The sequence below is a fragment of the Geotrypetes seraphini genome, chromosome 4 (genome assembly GCF_902459505.1).
Source record: "Geotrypetes seraphini chromosome 4, aGeoSer1.1, whole genome shotgun sequence".
NCBI classification, from domain to species: Eukaryota; Metazoa; Chordata; class Amphibia; order Gymnophiona; family Dermophiidae; genus Geotrypetes; species Geotrypetes seraphini.
This window is the reverse complement of record NC_047087.1, coordinates 74,123,321-74,139,390: the sequence shown is the minus strand read 5'-3', so window position 1 is coordinate 74,139,390 and position 16,070 is coordinate 74,123,321. Positions and strand designations below refer to the sequence as shown.

At 38.2% G+C, this 16,070-nt stretch overlaps 1 protein-coding gene across 5 annotated transcripts in view; it reads right to left on the bottom strand.

Annotated features, from left to right (window-relative positions):
- Positions 1-16,070, bottom strand: part of PROS1 (protein S) — a 99,262-nt gene that overhangs the window by 35,326 nt on the left and 47,866 nt on the right. For all 5 annotated transcript variants that reach the window (XM_033940508.1, XM_033940506.1, XM_033940507.1 and 2 more), the window contains 3 exons: positions 9,032-9,150; positions 7,848-8,037; positions 4,656-4,820 (listed from right to left, as the gene is read on the bottom strand). In XM_033940508.1, the coding sequence (XP_033796399.1) occupies positions 4,656-4,820; positions 7,848-8,037; positions 9,032-9,150 (474 nt within the window). The remainder of the gene's footprint in view (positions 1-4,655; positions 4,821-7,847; positions 8,038-9,031; positions 9,151-16,070) is intronic.

Genomic DNA, 16,070 nt, shown 5'->3' with positions numbered 1-16,070 from the left:
CTGTCATTATTAATAAAAGTTTATTATTATTTGATGAAATTTGACTTTTTATCCTCATAGATGTACCAAATAGAATTGTATCATACGATAGGGCTACATGGTTTTCTAATAAACAATTAATTTGAGACCAAATTGATTTCCAAAAGGCCATGATGCAGGGACAGAAAAATATTAAATGATCTAGAGTCCCTGTTTCCAGATTACAGTGCCAACATCTATTAGACTTAGAGCTATTCAACTTTTGTAATCTAACTGGGGTCCAAAATGCTCTATGTAATAGAAAGAACCAAGTTTGTCTCATAGATGCAGACACTGTACATCTCATTCTCCAAGACCAAATTCGTGGCCATTGAGATGCAGAAATTTGATGCTTAATCTCAGTGCTCCAAATGTCTCTAAGACCAGTCCTTGGTTTTTTATTCATATATCCAGATATCAATTTATACCACTGTGCGGCTTGGTGACCCAAGAAATCTGCCTGAAAGCACAAGAATTCCAGACTATACTGATTATTAAGATTTTTCCATTCAGGGAACCCCTCCTGAATAGCCTGCTTCAGCTGCAACCATTTAAAACTTTGTGATTTGTTTAAACCATATTTATGTTGTAACTGTGAAAAATCAAGCAGTTTACCATTTGAAATAACATCATTCAAAGTTCGTATACCTGCAATAATCCAATGCTTCCAAACGATTTTAAAACCGCCAATTTTAATCTTGGAGTTTAGCCAAATAGATTGATTTAATGATTTATGTATTAGATTAGGTGATAAATTGCTAACATAACATAATGTTTTCCATGTATCTATCAATATTCTATTTTCTTTGTATTTTCTAAGCATTTTTATACTGAGAAGATGCAATAGATGTAAAGGAAACATGAGTCGCCATTCCAAATACAGTCAATCTGGGATGTTTTCCATGAGCTCTGGGAGGACCCAATACATACCGTGCGTAAAATATAGGCTTAATGATACCTATAAAAGTTTGGAAAATTTACCTCACCCTCCGTAATTGATTTTTATAAAGATACTAAAGCAATTCTAGGCATTTTACCCAGCCAAACAAATTTTGTAAGAATACCATTTAACTTTTTATAAAAGGACCCCGGAAAAAAAAAAAAATGGTATCATACTCATTTGATAACAAACTACAGGCAATATCATCATTTTAATAGTTTGAACTCTCCCCCACCAAGAAAGATGTAAAGGATTCCATTGCTCGCACATTTCTGTTACTTTTTTTAAATAAAAGTTATTCATTCTCCTTCACTGTGTCTTCTAGTGTGCTTTTAATTCTAATACCTAAATATTTTAATCCATCTTCTTTCCAAACAAATGTGAATGAATCAAATAATCCTTTAGTACAATGCACATTAAACTAAACTAAACTAAACCTTGGGTTTATATACCGCACCATCTCCACGAATGCGGAGCTCGGCACGGTTTACAGGAAGAAGGATGAGAGAGGAACTACAGTGGAGAGATTAAAGAGTTAGGTGTAAAGGGGGAAGGTGAGAGGCCTAAGAGGGGGGAAGTGTTACAGTTTTGAGAATAGCCAGGTTTTTAGGTGTTTGCGGAAGAGTTGGAGGGAGCTTGAGGTTCGGAGTGGGGAGGTGAGGTTATTCCAGATCTCAGTGATTCTAAAGGGGAGGGATGACCCAAGTTTGCCTGCATGGGAAATACCTTTTATGGAAGGGAAGGATAGTTTAAAAATTTGGGAGGATCTGGAGGAAGTAGGGGTTGGGGAGTTCCAGGATAGAGGGATAACGGCAGGAAGGATGCCATGTAGGATCTTGTAGGCCAGACACGCACATTTGAAGTGGATCCTGGGGATTACTGGGAGCCTGACTTACTCCAATTTATCTTATAGCCTGAAAACTTTCCAAATTTTTCTATCAATTCAAGTAAGCATGGTATGGTAGAATCCAGAAACCTCCTGAAAATTATTAAAATTTCCTTTCTGCAAAGCTAACATTGATATAATTGTACAGGGGTGGGGGTGGGAGGAAGTTTAATTATATATTGATGGGTTGGATTAATAGAGAGCAATATATGTATGTAATCACATGTGTAAGAATAGGGTTGGGAAGGAGGGATTTATTTATTGTTTTAATTGTGAAATTATTAAGAATAGATATTCAAGTGATATTGTATAAGTTTAACTGTTATTTTCTGTTGCACTTGTTGTTAGATGAAAAACTGAATAAAGAATATATATATATATATATATATATACATATATATATATATATATAAGTATTTCCCTGTAGTTTAATCGAGTGTCCCCTAGTCTTTATAACTTTTGACGGAGTGAAAAATCGATCCACTTGTACCCGTTCTACTCCACTCAGAATTTTGTAAACTCCAATCATATCGCCCCTCAGCCTTCTCTTTTCCAAGCTGAAGAGCCCTAACCTTTTTAGCCTTTCCTCATACAAGAGGAGTTTCATCCCCTTTATCATTTAGTCAATCTTCTTTGAACCTTTTTTAGTGCCGCTATATCTTTCTTGAGATAAGGAGACCAGAGCTGAATGCAATACTCCAAGCGAGGTCACACCATGGAGCGATACAGCGGCATTATAATATCTTTATTCTTGTTAACCATCCCTTTTTAAATAATTCCTAGCATCTTGTTTGCTTTTTTGGCTACTGCCACACATTGGGTGGAAGATTTTATTGTATTGTCTACAATGACACCCAGATCCCTTTCTTGGGTGCTAACCCCCCAAGGTGGACCCTAGCATCCGGTAACTGTGATTTGGGTCATTCTTCCAATATACATCACTTTGCACTTGTCCACATTAAATTTCATCTGCCACTTGGACGTCTTCCAATTTCATAAGGTCTGCCTGCAATGTTTCACAATCTGCATGTGTTTTAACAACTTTGAACAGTTTAGTGTCACCTGCAAATTTAATCACCTCACTCGTCGTTCCAATTTCCAGATTGTTTATAAATAAGTTAATTAGCACCGGTCCCAGTACAGATCCCTGTGGCACTCCACTGTTTACTCTCCTCCATTGAAAAAAATCACCATTTAACCCTACCTCTGCTATTGAATACCCTCTGGGACAATGACCACTCCCCTGATTCTAAGGCCTTCCTGCTGAGATAGTTGGCTTGCACATTGTCAGTCCTCTAAATGTGCTGCTAATATCACTTGTAAATGGATCTCTGCTGAACTGAACAACAGCTTAGCCTCCAGGCTCAATGGAACACTTCTGGTGCCTCCCTGTCAATTGAAATAAGCCACCTCTGTGGCATTGTCTGAGAACACTCTGACTGCTTTACCTTCCAGGTGCTTCTCCAGAGTCTGCAAATTGAGCCGAATGGCTCATAGCTCCAGACTTCTTCTATGAGAGAGTCTATCAACCTTGGACTGCATGCCCTCCCCAGTTGTAGACTGATATCGTTTATCAAAATCAACCAAGAGGAGATGTGGAACGGCACACTTCTTGCCAGATACTCTAGTCTCAGTCACCAAAATAAGCTCCGCCAAGCTTCTACCATCCATTCCGATGGCTTCTGGATTGAATCCATATATGGGGACCAGCAAGACAATAGAGCACACTGGAGGTGCCACATATGAGCCCTCACCCAAGGGAACACTTCTATGATCGCTATTATGGAACCTAGGATCTTTAGATAGTGCCACACTGTAGACACTGGCATCGTCAAGAAGTCCAAGATCTGATAATGTCATACAGGTATCTGCCACATAGTCAACCCCTGCCATAACTAGTTGTGGGCACACCTTGTCATCCAAGCTTGCGGTATGATGGACTCTATGACAGGCATGTGCCACAAAAGAGGCCACTGAGGCCTACCTAAATCCCATAAGGCTGCAAACAGACGTTTGAGGACTACATCCAATCTGCAGTCCTGAACATCCTTCAAGACTACATTCCTCCTCACTAGGGAGGGAACTCTGTTTGGTAACCTGAGCAAGTCTACCTTAGGCTGGGCAAATACCTGTTGAAATTCAGGAGTTATGGAATATAGCTTTGTCATTGTCTTAGCATCCCTTAGGAAGCTCTCTGGGACCTCCCAATGCTCTGTAATTAGGGCAGTAAGGTCTGGATGTGACAGAAAAAGTGAAGTCTGGATCTGGGAAGCACTCATAATCAAGCACTGCACCACCGCAATCTGCGGAGCCTCCAAATTTAACTCCTGCAGTGACTCTTAGATAAGCTCCAGCAATGCCATTGCTCAAGGGAGATTATGAGACTTGTACAGTTTCCTGGCCTGCAGTCTCCATTTGTAACTTAGAATCTCCCAGAAGGGACAATGCATGGACTCCGACTTCCATTCCCCTTAGTCATTCACAGACTATTCCTCTGGCTCCTGCTCATCCTTCTGCAATCAACTCACGAGTTAAGGGATATTATCTTTTGTCAGGACTCATATGTCCTTTGCACCAGAAAATGAATTTCCCTCTTCAACCCACTCTAGCTTTCCCCTTCTTCACTCTCCACTCACTATTATATATATTACGCTTATTTGTAAACCGCTCAGAAGTTCCACATCAGTATATCAAAAATTAAATAAAACTTGGAAACTCTAGGAAATAAAGAGAAATGGTACCTTCTACTTGTAGCTGAAAGGATAGAGGTCTAAGCTGTTCTTAGAAAAAACAAACAAGTAGGATGCTCACCGATTTAATGAGACTGTTCACTTTGCGAGGTAGTCCTGCAATATACACCTTGGTTTCCAGAAAACCATTCATGGGTTTGAAGAGATTGCCTGGGCTGTTTATGTTCATTACAGCCTCTTTTGCTATTTTCACATTGACACTGTTTTCGAGTTCCTCCACAGAGACCTACAATACAATGAAAAAATAAAGAATCCTTAGAATAAGAGATATATTCAAATGTTTATATTTTTCAGTACACAATGAGGTTAATTTTCTTTAACTTTCTCATGGGAGAAAGCAATATAGCCTGGATATATAAACTGGACTTAGGGATATTTGGAGCATTGAGATTGGACAGACAATTTCTGCATCTCAATGGCCAAGATTCTGGTCCTGGAGATTAAGATTAACAAAGTCAGCATCTATGAGTCAAACATGGATATTTTTATTACATAGAGTGTTATGGACCCCGACGCGCTTGCAAAAAATAGATAATACTAGATCTAATAGATGCTGGCATTGTAAAATAGAAGTAGGGACATTAGATCATTTAATTTTTTTTTGTCCTTGCATAAAAGCCTATTGGAATTTAATTTGGCCCCAAATTAACATATTACTAGAAAATCATATTGGTCTCTCATATGATACCATATTATTTGGTACTGCAATGAGAACACAAAGTCCAATATCAGCAAACAATAACAAATTGCTTTTAATATTGACAGGAGTTGCCATGCAGCAAATCACACAAAATTGGAAGGATTATACCAAGCTAAATTATACATTCTGGTGGAACTCGGTGTGTCACATATACAAAATGGAGAAAATATTGGCATTACAACAAGGAAATATAAAAAATTTTAAGAAAATATGGGATCCATTGACAAAATATTCTAAAGATCAGATATCTTAACACATTGATAATAATAATATAGGGTTAGGGAGGGAAATATAGAAATTAATATGAGGAAAAATGAAAAAACAAATAACAGGGGAAAGGGATTCAATATATATGATATGATATTGTACATACAACTATAATTATTATAAACTAAATATTATGCTATTTATTTATTGTAAGAATGAAAATTTTATAAATAAAAATTTAAAAAAAAAAAATATAGCCTGGATGGGCTACTGTTTTTCCAATGAAAAAAAATATGACTTTTTCTTTCCACATGCCAAATTGTCACCAATGTCAACAGAAATATTTATAACACTGAGGGCTGAATTCTGTAATTAGCACCTAAAGTAGGCACCTAGCGCATGTCAATCACATTTAGGCACCAATTACAGAATTGTGCTTAGCAGCACCTAACTTAACCCCCCACCCCTTTTTACAAAACCACAAAAGCGATTTTTAGCGCAGGCTGGTGCGCTGAATGTTCTGTGCTGCATAGGAACTCTATGAGCATCAGGAGTAGCGCAGAGCATTCAGCATGCCGGCCTGAGCTAAAAAACGCTTTTGTGGTTTCATAAAAGGAGAGGTTAAACTTAGGTGCCTGTAATGTAGGCCAGGGTTTTATAGGCCTACATTATAGGCGACACAGGGCTAGATTCACTAACCCCCGATTCCGTGTCTGATACATGCCCGATTGCATGCAGGCCGCCCTTAAACACACCTACTTTAGTATTAGGCGCCTATCTTTTGAAGAATTGCACCTCTTTCTCAATTTACTAATTAAGTTAGGCACTGGGAATGATGGCAGAGGCACTGATAAAGGACCACATCATTGATCACCTTGATGGACACAATCTGATGATGACCAGCCAGCACGGCTTCAGTAAAGGAAGATCTTGCTTGATGAACTTGCTGCACTTCTTCGAGGGAGTAAACAGGCAGATAGACAAAGGTAACCTGGTCGACATTTCATATCTGGATTTTCAGAAGGTGTTCAACAAGGTTCCATATGAATGACTACTTTGAAAAATTGCGAGCCATGAAATCGAGGGTGAAATGCTCACATGGATTAATAACTGGATGGCGGATAGGAAACAGAGAGTGGGAGTAAATGGACAATACTCAGACTGGAAAAGCGTCACGAGTGGAGTGCCGCAGGGTTTGGTGCTTCGACCCATGCTCTTCAACATATTTATAAACAACCTGGAAATTGGTACGACGAGTGAGGTGATTAAATTGCAGACAATACAAAGTTATTTAGAGTAGTAAAGACGTAGGAGGATTGTGAACACCTGCAATGTGACATAAACATGCTCGAGAAATAAGCCACGACATGGCAAATGAGGATTAACGTGGACAATTGTAAGGTGATGCATGTCAGTAACAAAAATCTTATACATAAATACAGGATGTCCAGTGCAGTACTTGGAGAGACCCTCCAGGAAAAAGACTTGGGAGTACTGGTGAATAAGTCAATCAAGCCGTACGCGCAATGTGTGGCGGCGGCAAAAAGGGCGAACAGAATGCTAGGAATGATTAAGAAGGGGATCACGAACAGATCAGAGAAGGTTATCATGCCACTCTACTGGGACATTGTACGCCCTCACCTGGAATACTGCGTCCAGGACTGGTCGCCATACATGAAGAAGGACACAGTACTACTCGAAAGGGTCCAGAGAAGAGCAACTAAAATGGTTAAGGGGCTAGAGGAGTTCACGTACAGTGAGAGATTAGAGAAACTGGGCCTCTTCTCCCTTGAAAAGAGGAGATTGAGAGGGGACATAATCGAAACATTCAAAATAATGAAGGGAATAGACTTAGTAGATAAAGACAGGTTGTTTACCCTCTCTAAGGTAGAGAGAACGAGAAGGCAGTCTCTAAAGTTAAAAGGGGATAGATTTCGTACAAACATAAGGAAGTTATTCTTCACCCAGAGAGTGGTAGAAAACTGGAACGCTCTTCTGAGTTTGTCATAGGGGAAAACACCCTCCAGGGATTCAAGACAAAGATAGACAAGTTCCTGCTGAACCAAACACATACGCAGGTAGGGCTAGTCTCAGTTAGGGCACTGGTCTTTGACCTAAGGGCTGCTGCATGAGCGGACTGCTGGGCATGATGGACCACTGGTCTGACCTAGCAGCTGCAATTCTAATGTTCTTATGTTAACTGTAGGTGCCTATTTAGGCACCTCTTATATAATTTTCCCCTGAGTGCACATACTACGAACCAAATAAAACATAACAGAGGCAAGGTTGGCATGATACTTGGTTGCAGCTCACATTTCATAAAATGTCAAGGGAGGTGAAACTTACTATGTGCCATTGCCCATTACTGATTACTTTGCCACCACTGGTGACTTTTGTTCCAAGCTCATTCTTGAACTGAATCTCAATCTTCCCATCTCGAAGAGCCAGCAGGAACCATGAGAAACCATCTGAAGACTCTGCATACAGGATGACACCCTCTGTATCATATGTCCGGAAATCAAACTCTGCTGAAAATCTGAATACCAGGACAAACAGATGTGAGAACAATGTACCAAGACTCTCATGTTCCGGCCATACAAATATTTCTTCACTTTTATGCAAACTGAAAGAAGTATGCCAGTGGAGCTATTCCTGCTCTTGATGGAATGACTTCTGATAATAATACTATTGACTATCATGCAAAGATATTCTATGTGACTATCATGCAAAGATATTCTATGTGATGGATTTTAAGAGGAAATGGGATATTCACGTGGGATCTCTAGGGGAGTGAACTCTGGGGGGCGGATAATTGGAATGGGCAGACTTGGTGGGCTATAGCCCTTTTCTGCCGTCATTTTCTATGTTTCTATGTTTCTACCACCAGTAGCATGGTAAACACAGCAACATGGCCATGTATAGCTTGTAGAATCCTGTGTTCTTTTGGAAAAATACCAAGTCATATATGATGGAAATTTTAAATAATATTCATCAGTTATAATGGATTATTGCTGAGGTCAGTAAGATTTATGAATGTAAATAATATGGATAGGAAGGGGAATTGACTTCCTGTGAAGCTCTCACTATCAAATGAATGGTGGAATGAATGAAAGACCCTGTCAAACAAAATAGAAAATGCATCTTGAAGCATCCTTAAAAGTTCAAATACAGCTTCATTTTTGGATCATTTATATGTGATCTACAAAAAAGGCATTACACCCTGCATGGAACCACAAAATTAGATCTTACTTGCCAGTTTTCTTTCTTTTAGTCCCTCCAGACCATTCTACTGCTTGGGTTATGTGGCAATTCAACCAGCATATGGAGATTGAGAACCTCTGGTTACTGAGAGCCTTTAATTGTCCTGTGTAGTTGTCAGCTAATCAATATTTCTCAGTCACCAGCATATGGTAGTCATCTAGGTCTGGCGGAATGCTAATGAACCAGTTCCCCGGGACTAATGTGACTACCAGAATTCTGCACTGCACATTCAAAATATGTGAAACAAACAAGACAAATAAAATCCTCACCTTGTCACTTCAGGCAACCTAAACCTTAAGTAGACAACAGGAATCCCAGTTGACTGCTCAGCTAAGTAAAGCAACTCAAAGCTCTTCTCAAAGTTCAGTGGGACACAAACTGGGACAAGCTAAGAGAAAGGGAAAAGAACAATTACAGAGGTTCTTACCATATTGCTGGTAATTTGTTGGCTAGGTGGCAAATAAGTGAATGTAATGTAACAAAGAAGCCAAAATAAAATGGTCACATTAAACAGCATCCTTCTAGCACCTGCTGCAGAGATCTCAGTTCTTATGAGGGAAAACTCATTCCTGACAAATTCAAAATACACTCTGGTTCCTCAAAAAGTCTACTGTACACTTCTGTAGCAGCTGTAATAAATTTGGGATTAATTCTTAGTCCAAATTAAAGCTGCATCTTAGTTAAAATATAACTTTTTCAGTCAAGATATTTATTAGGCTGGGCTCAATAGAGAAGGACATTAGTTTATAATCATCAATCACCAAGGGTATCTTGAAAGAAAGATTAGGCTCTTACCTTGATAATCTGTTTTCTTATAGATGTGTCTAGTGGTCCTGAACCCTAGGGTCTTATATCTGACAGTTCTCTGCAACCAACTTGCGGGTTCAATCATTGTTTCAACTCCTCCTTCCCAGGGAGCTGCTCCTGCCCCCTCAGTTCATGCAAAAGCAACCAAGCACCACTGTAATGAAAGACATAACTGGAAAGAGGGAAACAGGGAGAAATCCCCCAACAGTACAATTCTGTTCTGCTCTGTAACAAACATTAGCAATAAACATTATAACATTCAAACAATACAAAAACATGTGCAACCAGCATTATGTATATATAGAGCTCGTAGCTACTCGCATGTCCCGTTATCTAGCACAAACTTGAAGCAGACTATATACTTTCTGGAGTATTCTCTTTCTTTATTTTCTCTCCTGAAAGGCAAAGATTTCTCCAGCATCAGACTGAATCCAATGCATAAGGCAAGCAAAACCCATGTACAGGGCAGGGCTTCAGGACCTACACTAGACACATCTACAAGAAAGAAGATTATCGAGGTAAGAACTTTATCTTTCTTTCTAGTGCAATTTGTTTAGTGGTCCTGAACCACAGGTATGTACCAAAGCAGTCCCCAGTATCTAGGGCAGGCCCACTGAACCTGCCATTAGGACGAAGGACACGAAATCGGCGTCTTTCCTGGCCACTACATCCACCCTGCAGAACCTGATGAAGCTATGGAGGGTAGACCATGTAGCCTCTCTACAGATCTCCTCATGCAAGACAGCCCTAGTCTCTTCCCAAGAGGTAGCAACTCCTCTGGTCGAGTAAGCTTTCAATGCGATTGGTGGCTGCTTACTGCAGCCCAAATATGCAGAGGAAATAGCCATCTTGATCCATCTAGAAATTGAGGCTTTAGACGTTGGCCTCCCTTTCTTGGCATGACTGGTCAGGACAAAGAGAAGATCTGATACATGAAACTAATTGGTAACTTCAAGGTAAAAATGCTTAAGTACCTGAATAAATTCATGTAAATTGTTCTGAGCTCCCCAGGGAGAACGGTATAGAATATTGAACAAATAAATAAATAAATAAATAAAGGAACCAGAGGAAAGCACATTTGACATCCAGCAAACGCAACACCCTGTCCTTTTTCTTCAACCCAATATGAGAGAAAGCACGCAGACGGATTCCTAATTAACGTAGAAAGCAGAGACAACCTTCAATAAGAAGGAAATCCCTGTTTCTGTAATCTTGAGGAATAGCTCCCTGCAGGAAAGAGCTTGCAACTCAGAGACTTGTCTTGCCAACGTAATTCCCACCAAGAATACCATCTTAATGATTAGATCCAGAAGGGAAGTGTTCCACAAGGGCTCATACATATCCACTGAGGCCCTGCAATATGGTGTTAAGATTCTAGGAAAGGATTGGGGGGGAGGATGCAAACCAGAGGGTATAACCGAAGAGCCCCTTTAATGAACTGGGTGACATCTGGGTGAGAGACCAGGGAGTCTCTGTCCTCCCCACGCTTGGAAACAGGAAAGGCCTGCTATCTGCACTTTCAGTAAACTGACCAACAGGCCCTTCTGAAGTCCGGATTCTCAATAGAAACTGGGTGCTGAGTGAGAAGGTCCACTTGAACCAGCAGCCTGAGGCCTTTCGCCCTCTGGAAACAGATTAGATTTACATATAATGCCCTGCGGGGCCAATTGGGTGCTGCTAAGACTACCAACCCCAGATGCCTCGCAATCCTGTAAATGACTCGTCCGAGCATGGGCCACGGGAGAAACACATCAAAGAGGAAGTGAAAACCTATCTGTTCACTTAACTCCCTTGGACAAATACACTGAACCATGAAACTTCCATAGTAGCCATTAACTCTGGAATCAGCTGCAATATAATGTAATGTATTAAATATACATACCATATTTTTTGCTTTACAAGAAGCACCTGACCATAAGACACACCCTAGATTTAGAGTAGGAAAACAAGAAAAAAACATTCTGAATCAAATTGTGCACCCAGCCTCCCTCACTGCCTGCCAGGCTCTGCACTCAATCCCACACTTCTTGCAAGGCTCTGCACCCTGTCAACCCTTCCCTGACCTGTAACCTGCTACCCCTCTCAACTCTGGTGGTCTAGTGGTAGGCTGGGACAGGAGGGATCCATCCCAGTTGACTAACAATCCTCTTCCCTCTCCCACTTCTCCTGGTACCCTTTATTAACACAGCCCGCCTGTAGGACCTTCCTTTTAAAACACCCTTGCTCGCCTGCCCGCATAACCTTTTTAAACGCCCCCTGAAGCCTGGTGGGCCAGCCATTCAGAAAGCGGGCCGGGCCCAGGCAGCAGCACAGACAGTGTGCTCCTGCCAGCCCATACACCGCTGGACCACCAGAATTCAGGGGGTGTTTAAAAAGGTACTGTGGGCGGGCAAGCGAGGGTGTTTTAAAAGGAAGGGCTGGCGAGTGGGCCGTGTTATTAAAGGGTACTGGGAGGGGGGGTTGTCTTCACTCCATAAGGCGCACCCACTTTTCTACCCCCTTTATGGACCAAAAAATATGGTATATACTAAACCTGTATAAGCAAACAGAAACAATTTAGCTTTTGTCATACTTATGCCATGTATATTCTCCTACTTATTCTCCTACTTATTTCATAACTTCCTTGTATGTAAACCAATCATATGTATCTTGCTGGTTCAGATACAAAACTCTATGGTTCAAGAACACTAGACACATTGCACTGGAACTAGAGTTTTATTCAGTCGAGTGTCTATGAAAAAATTTTTAATACGCATAGTTCAAAGTAAAATTTATGAAATAGTCATAGGAAGAACTTATGTAAGGCCCCAATTCCTTTCTTCTTGTCAATACAAATGTTGTTGTTTTTTCCACATATAAACAGACCTGGAATATAAGATTAATGGTATCTCTTAAATGATGTTTAGTTAAAGGCAGATAATAGAACAAATTCCTTTGGTTTATGATTGCTGTTTGGAGAGTGGAAGCGAATGGGCCCCGTTGGGATCAGTGACCAGAGATCAGCAATCATAAGAGATTAATCATCAGAAGCTAAGTTCCTTTTATGATTTTTCATTTAATTAATTTTGATATAGTTGATATTTGGGGGAGGTGTAGACAATGATTGACAGAATATCCCATTGAATTGTTCAGCGTAAGCTGCTCTATTGTTTTTTGTTTTAATATTTTATTTATAAATTTTTCATTCTTACAATAATTTAATTTTACATAAACTTCAATTAATACATGAAAAATTGTGATTACAAGTAATTCATCTTATCACATAAAATATAACCCTCCCCTTTCTTCATTTCTTAAATCCATATAATATACATTCCCCCCTTCCCCAATCTAATATATCCATTTCTAATGTGCTATGAAACCTGATCATTGGAATATCGAGTCAATGGTTCCCAAATTTTCTTAAAATTATGAATATTTCCCTGTTGTAATGCTATTGTTTTTTCCATTTTGTATATATGACAGACTGAATTCCACCAAAATGTAAAATTTAATTTGGTGTAGTCCTTCCAATTTTGAGTTATTTGTTGCATGGCGACCCCTGTCAATATTAATAATAGTTTGTGATTGTTTGCTGAAATCGGACTCTGAGTTCTCATTGCTGTACCAAATAGTATAGTATCATATGAGAGTCCTATATGATTTTCTAGTAGTTCATTAATTTGGGGCCAAATTAGTTTCCAAAATGCATTTATACAGGGACAAAAAAAATTAAGTGATCTAATGTCCCGACTTCTACTCTACAATGCCAGCATCTATTAGATCTAGTACTATCTATTTTTTGTAAACGCGTAGGGGTCCATAAAGTTCTATGTAACAAAAACAACCAAGTTTGACTCATAGATGCTGACTTTGTAGATCTTAATCTCCAGGACCAAAATCGTGGCCATTGAGATTCAGAAATTGTCTGACCAATCTCAATACTCCAAATATCCCTAAGTCCAGTTTTCTTTTTTTTGTTTAAAAATCCATTTAACAATTTATACCATTTTGCGGCTTGGTGACCCAAAAAATCTGCCTGGAAACATAGAACCTGCAGACTATATTGAGTATTAAGAGCTTTCCATTCAGGGAACTCTGCCTGAATAGCTTGCTTCAATTGCAACCATTTAAAATATTGTGTTTTATTTAATCCAAATTTATGTTGCAATTGTGAAAAACTAAGCATTGCTCCTTCTGAAATAACATCATTCAATGTTCGTATACCTGCAATTATCCATTGTTTCCAGACGATTTTGTATCCGCCAATCTTGATCCTGGAGTTTACTCAAATTGATTGATTTAATGATTTAGCAATTGGTTCTGGTGATATATTACTAACATATCTTAACGTCTTCCAAGTATCCAATAAAATTCTGTTATCCTTATATCTTCTTGGCATGTTTTATACTAATTAGATGTTCTGGATGTAGTGGGAACAGGAGCCGCCATTCTAGATATAGCCAATCTGGTACATTCTCCATGAGATCTGGGAGGATCCAATACATACCCTGTCTTAGAATATAGGCTTGATGGTACCTATAAAAATTTGGAAAATTTACCCCTCCCTCCACAATTGGTCTTTGTAAAGATACTAAAGCAATTCTGGGTCTTTTCCCAAACCAAACAAATTTTGTAAGAATATTGTTTAACTTTTTATAAAATGACCCCTGAAAAAATATTGGTATCATACTCATTTGATAACAAACCACAGGCAATATCATCATTTTAATTGTTTGGACTCTTCCCCACCAAGAAAGATGTAAAGGATTCCATTGCTCACACATTTCTGATATTTTTTTTAATAAAAGTTTTTCATTTTCTTTTACTGTATCTTCAATTGTATTTTTGATAATAATACCTAAATATTTAATCCTTCTTCTTTCCAAATAAATGAATATGAATCAAATAATCCTTTGGTACAGTGAACATTAATTGGAAGAATTTCCGATTTACTCCAATTAATTTTATATCCAGAAAATTTCCCAAATTTCTCTAGAAGATTAAGTAAACTTGGAACAGTATTCCCCGGTTCTCTTAAATATAATAATATATCATCTGCATATGCAGAAAGTTTAAATTCCCAGTAAGAAAATGGGATTCCCTTTATCTCCTTAGTTTGATTAATTGCAATTAATAAGGGTTCTAAAACAATATCAAAAAGTAAGGGGGATAAAGGACATCCTTGTCCCCTACGCACGTTAAATCTATCTGATAAATTGTTATTAATATATAATCTTGCACCAGAAGAGCTATACAATGTCTGAATCATTTTAATAAAACCGGGGCCTATTCCAAACCATTCCAGAGCTTGATACATATAACTCCATTCCACTCTATCAAATGCTTTTTCTGCATCTAAAGATAGCATAAAAGCTGGATCATTCATATTTTTCACTAAATTTAAAGAGTGGAATGCTAATCTAGTATTGTTTGATGAGTGTCTTTTAGCAATAAATCCTGTTTGGTGTACATCAATAATAAAAGGAAGAGCTTTTGCCAATCTTATTGCTAATACTTTAGCAATCAACTTACCATCTACATTTAATAAAGAGATAGGCCTGTAGTTTGAAACCAAGGTAGGATCCTTGTTTGGTTTTGGTAAGACAATAATTACCGAATCAGCCTTAGTACCTGATAGATTCCCATTATTTATTTGATATTGATACAAATTTAATAAATATGGTAAGATGATATTTTGAAATGTTTTATAGAATTCAACAGTATATCTATCACCACCCGGAGTGGATCCAACTCTAAGAGACTTCAATGCTGATTCTATTTCTTTTAAAGATATAGGATCTTCTAAACTTCGTTTTATATGATCCGGAACATTTGGTCCAATAAATGAGTTTAAGAAATTTAATCCCTCTTGTTCTTTATTTTCATAAGATTCAGAAGAATATAAATCTTTATAAAAATCAAGAAATTGTATTAAAATATCTTTGGTGTTAGTGTGTGTGTTGCCTTGTGTATCTTTAATTGCAATAATCTTAGATTTCCTTTTTTTTTGCTTTAAGAAAATTAGCTAATAATCTTCCAGCTTTGTTTGAATTACCATAGTACTGAACTTGCTTTTATAGAAGATATCTTTCCTCACAAATTGAGAAGAAATCTCATTATATTTCGCTTTTATTTTTAATAAACTTTGTAATGTATTATGTTCCCAGTTCTTAATTAATTTATTTTCTAATACTTTAATTTGGTTTTCCAGATCAACATATTGTTTTTTAAGTTGTTTTTTGATAAATGCTGAATATGAAATAATATTTCCTCTTATTGTTGCTTTAAATGCGTCCCACAAAATCTCAGCATTAATATTGTCCAAATTATTTATTTGAAAAAATTCATTCATTTTTAATTTAAAATCTTCCAGAAAGTTCGAGTCCGCAAGTAAAGCATTATCAAATCTCCAAATTGGATCGAAATGTACTATATCGTTATTCTTAAAGTCAATCCACACACCAGCATGGTCTGAAATTATAATGGGATCAATAACTGCATTCATCACTCACTGCGCTA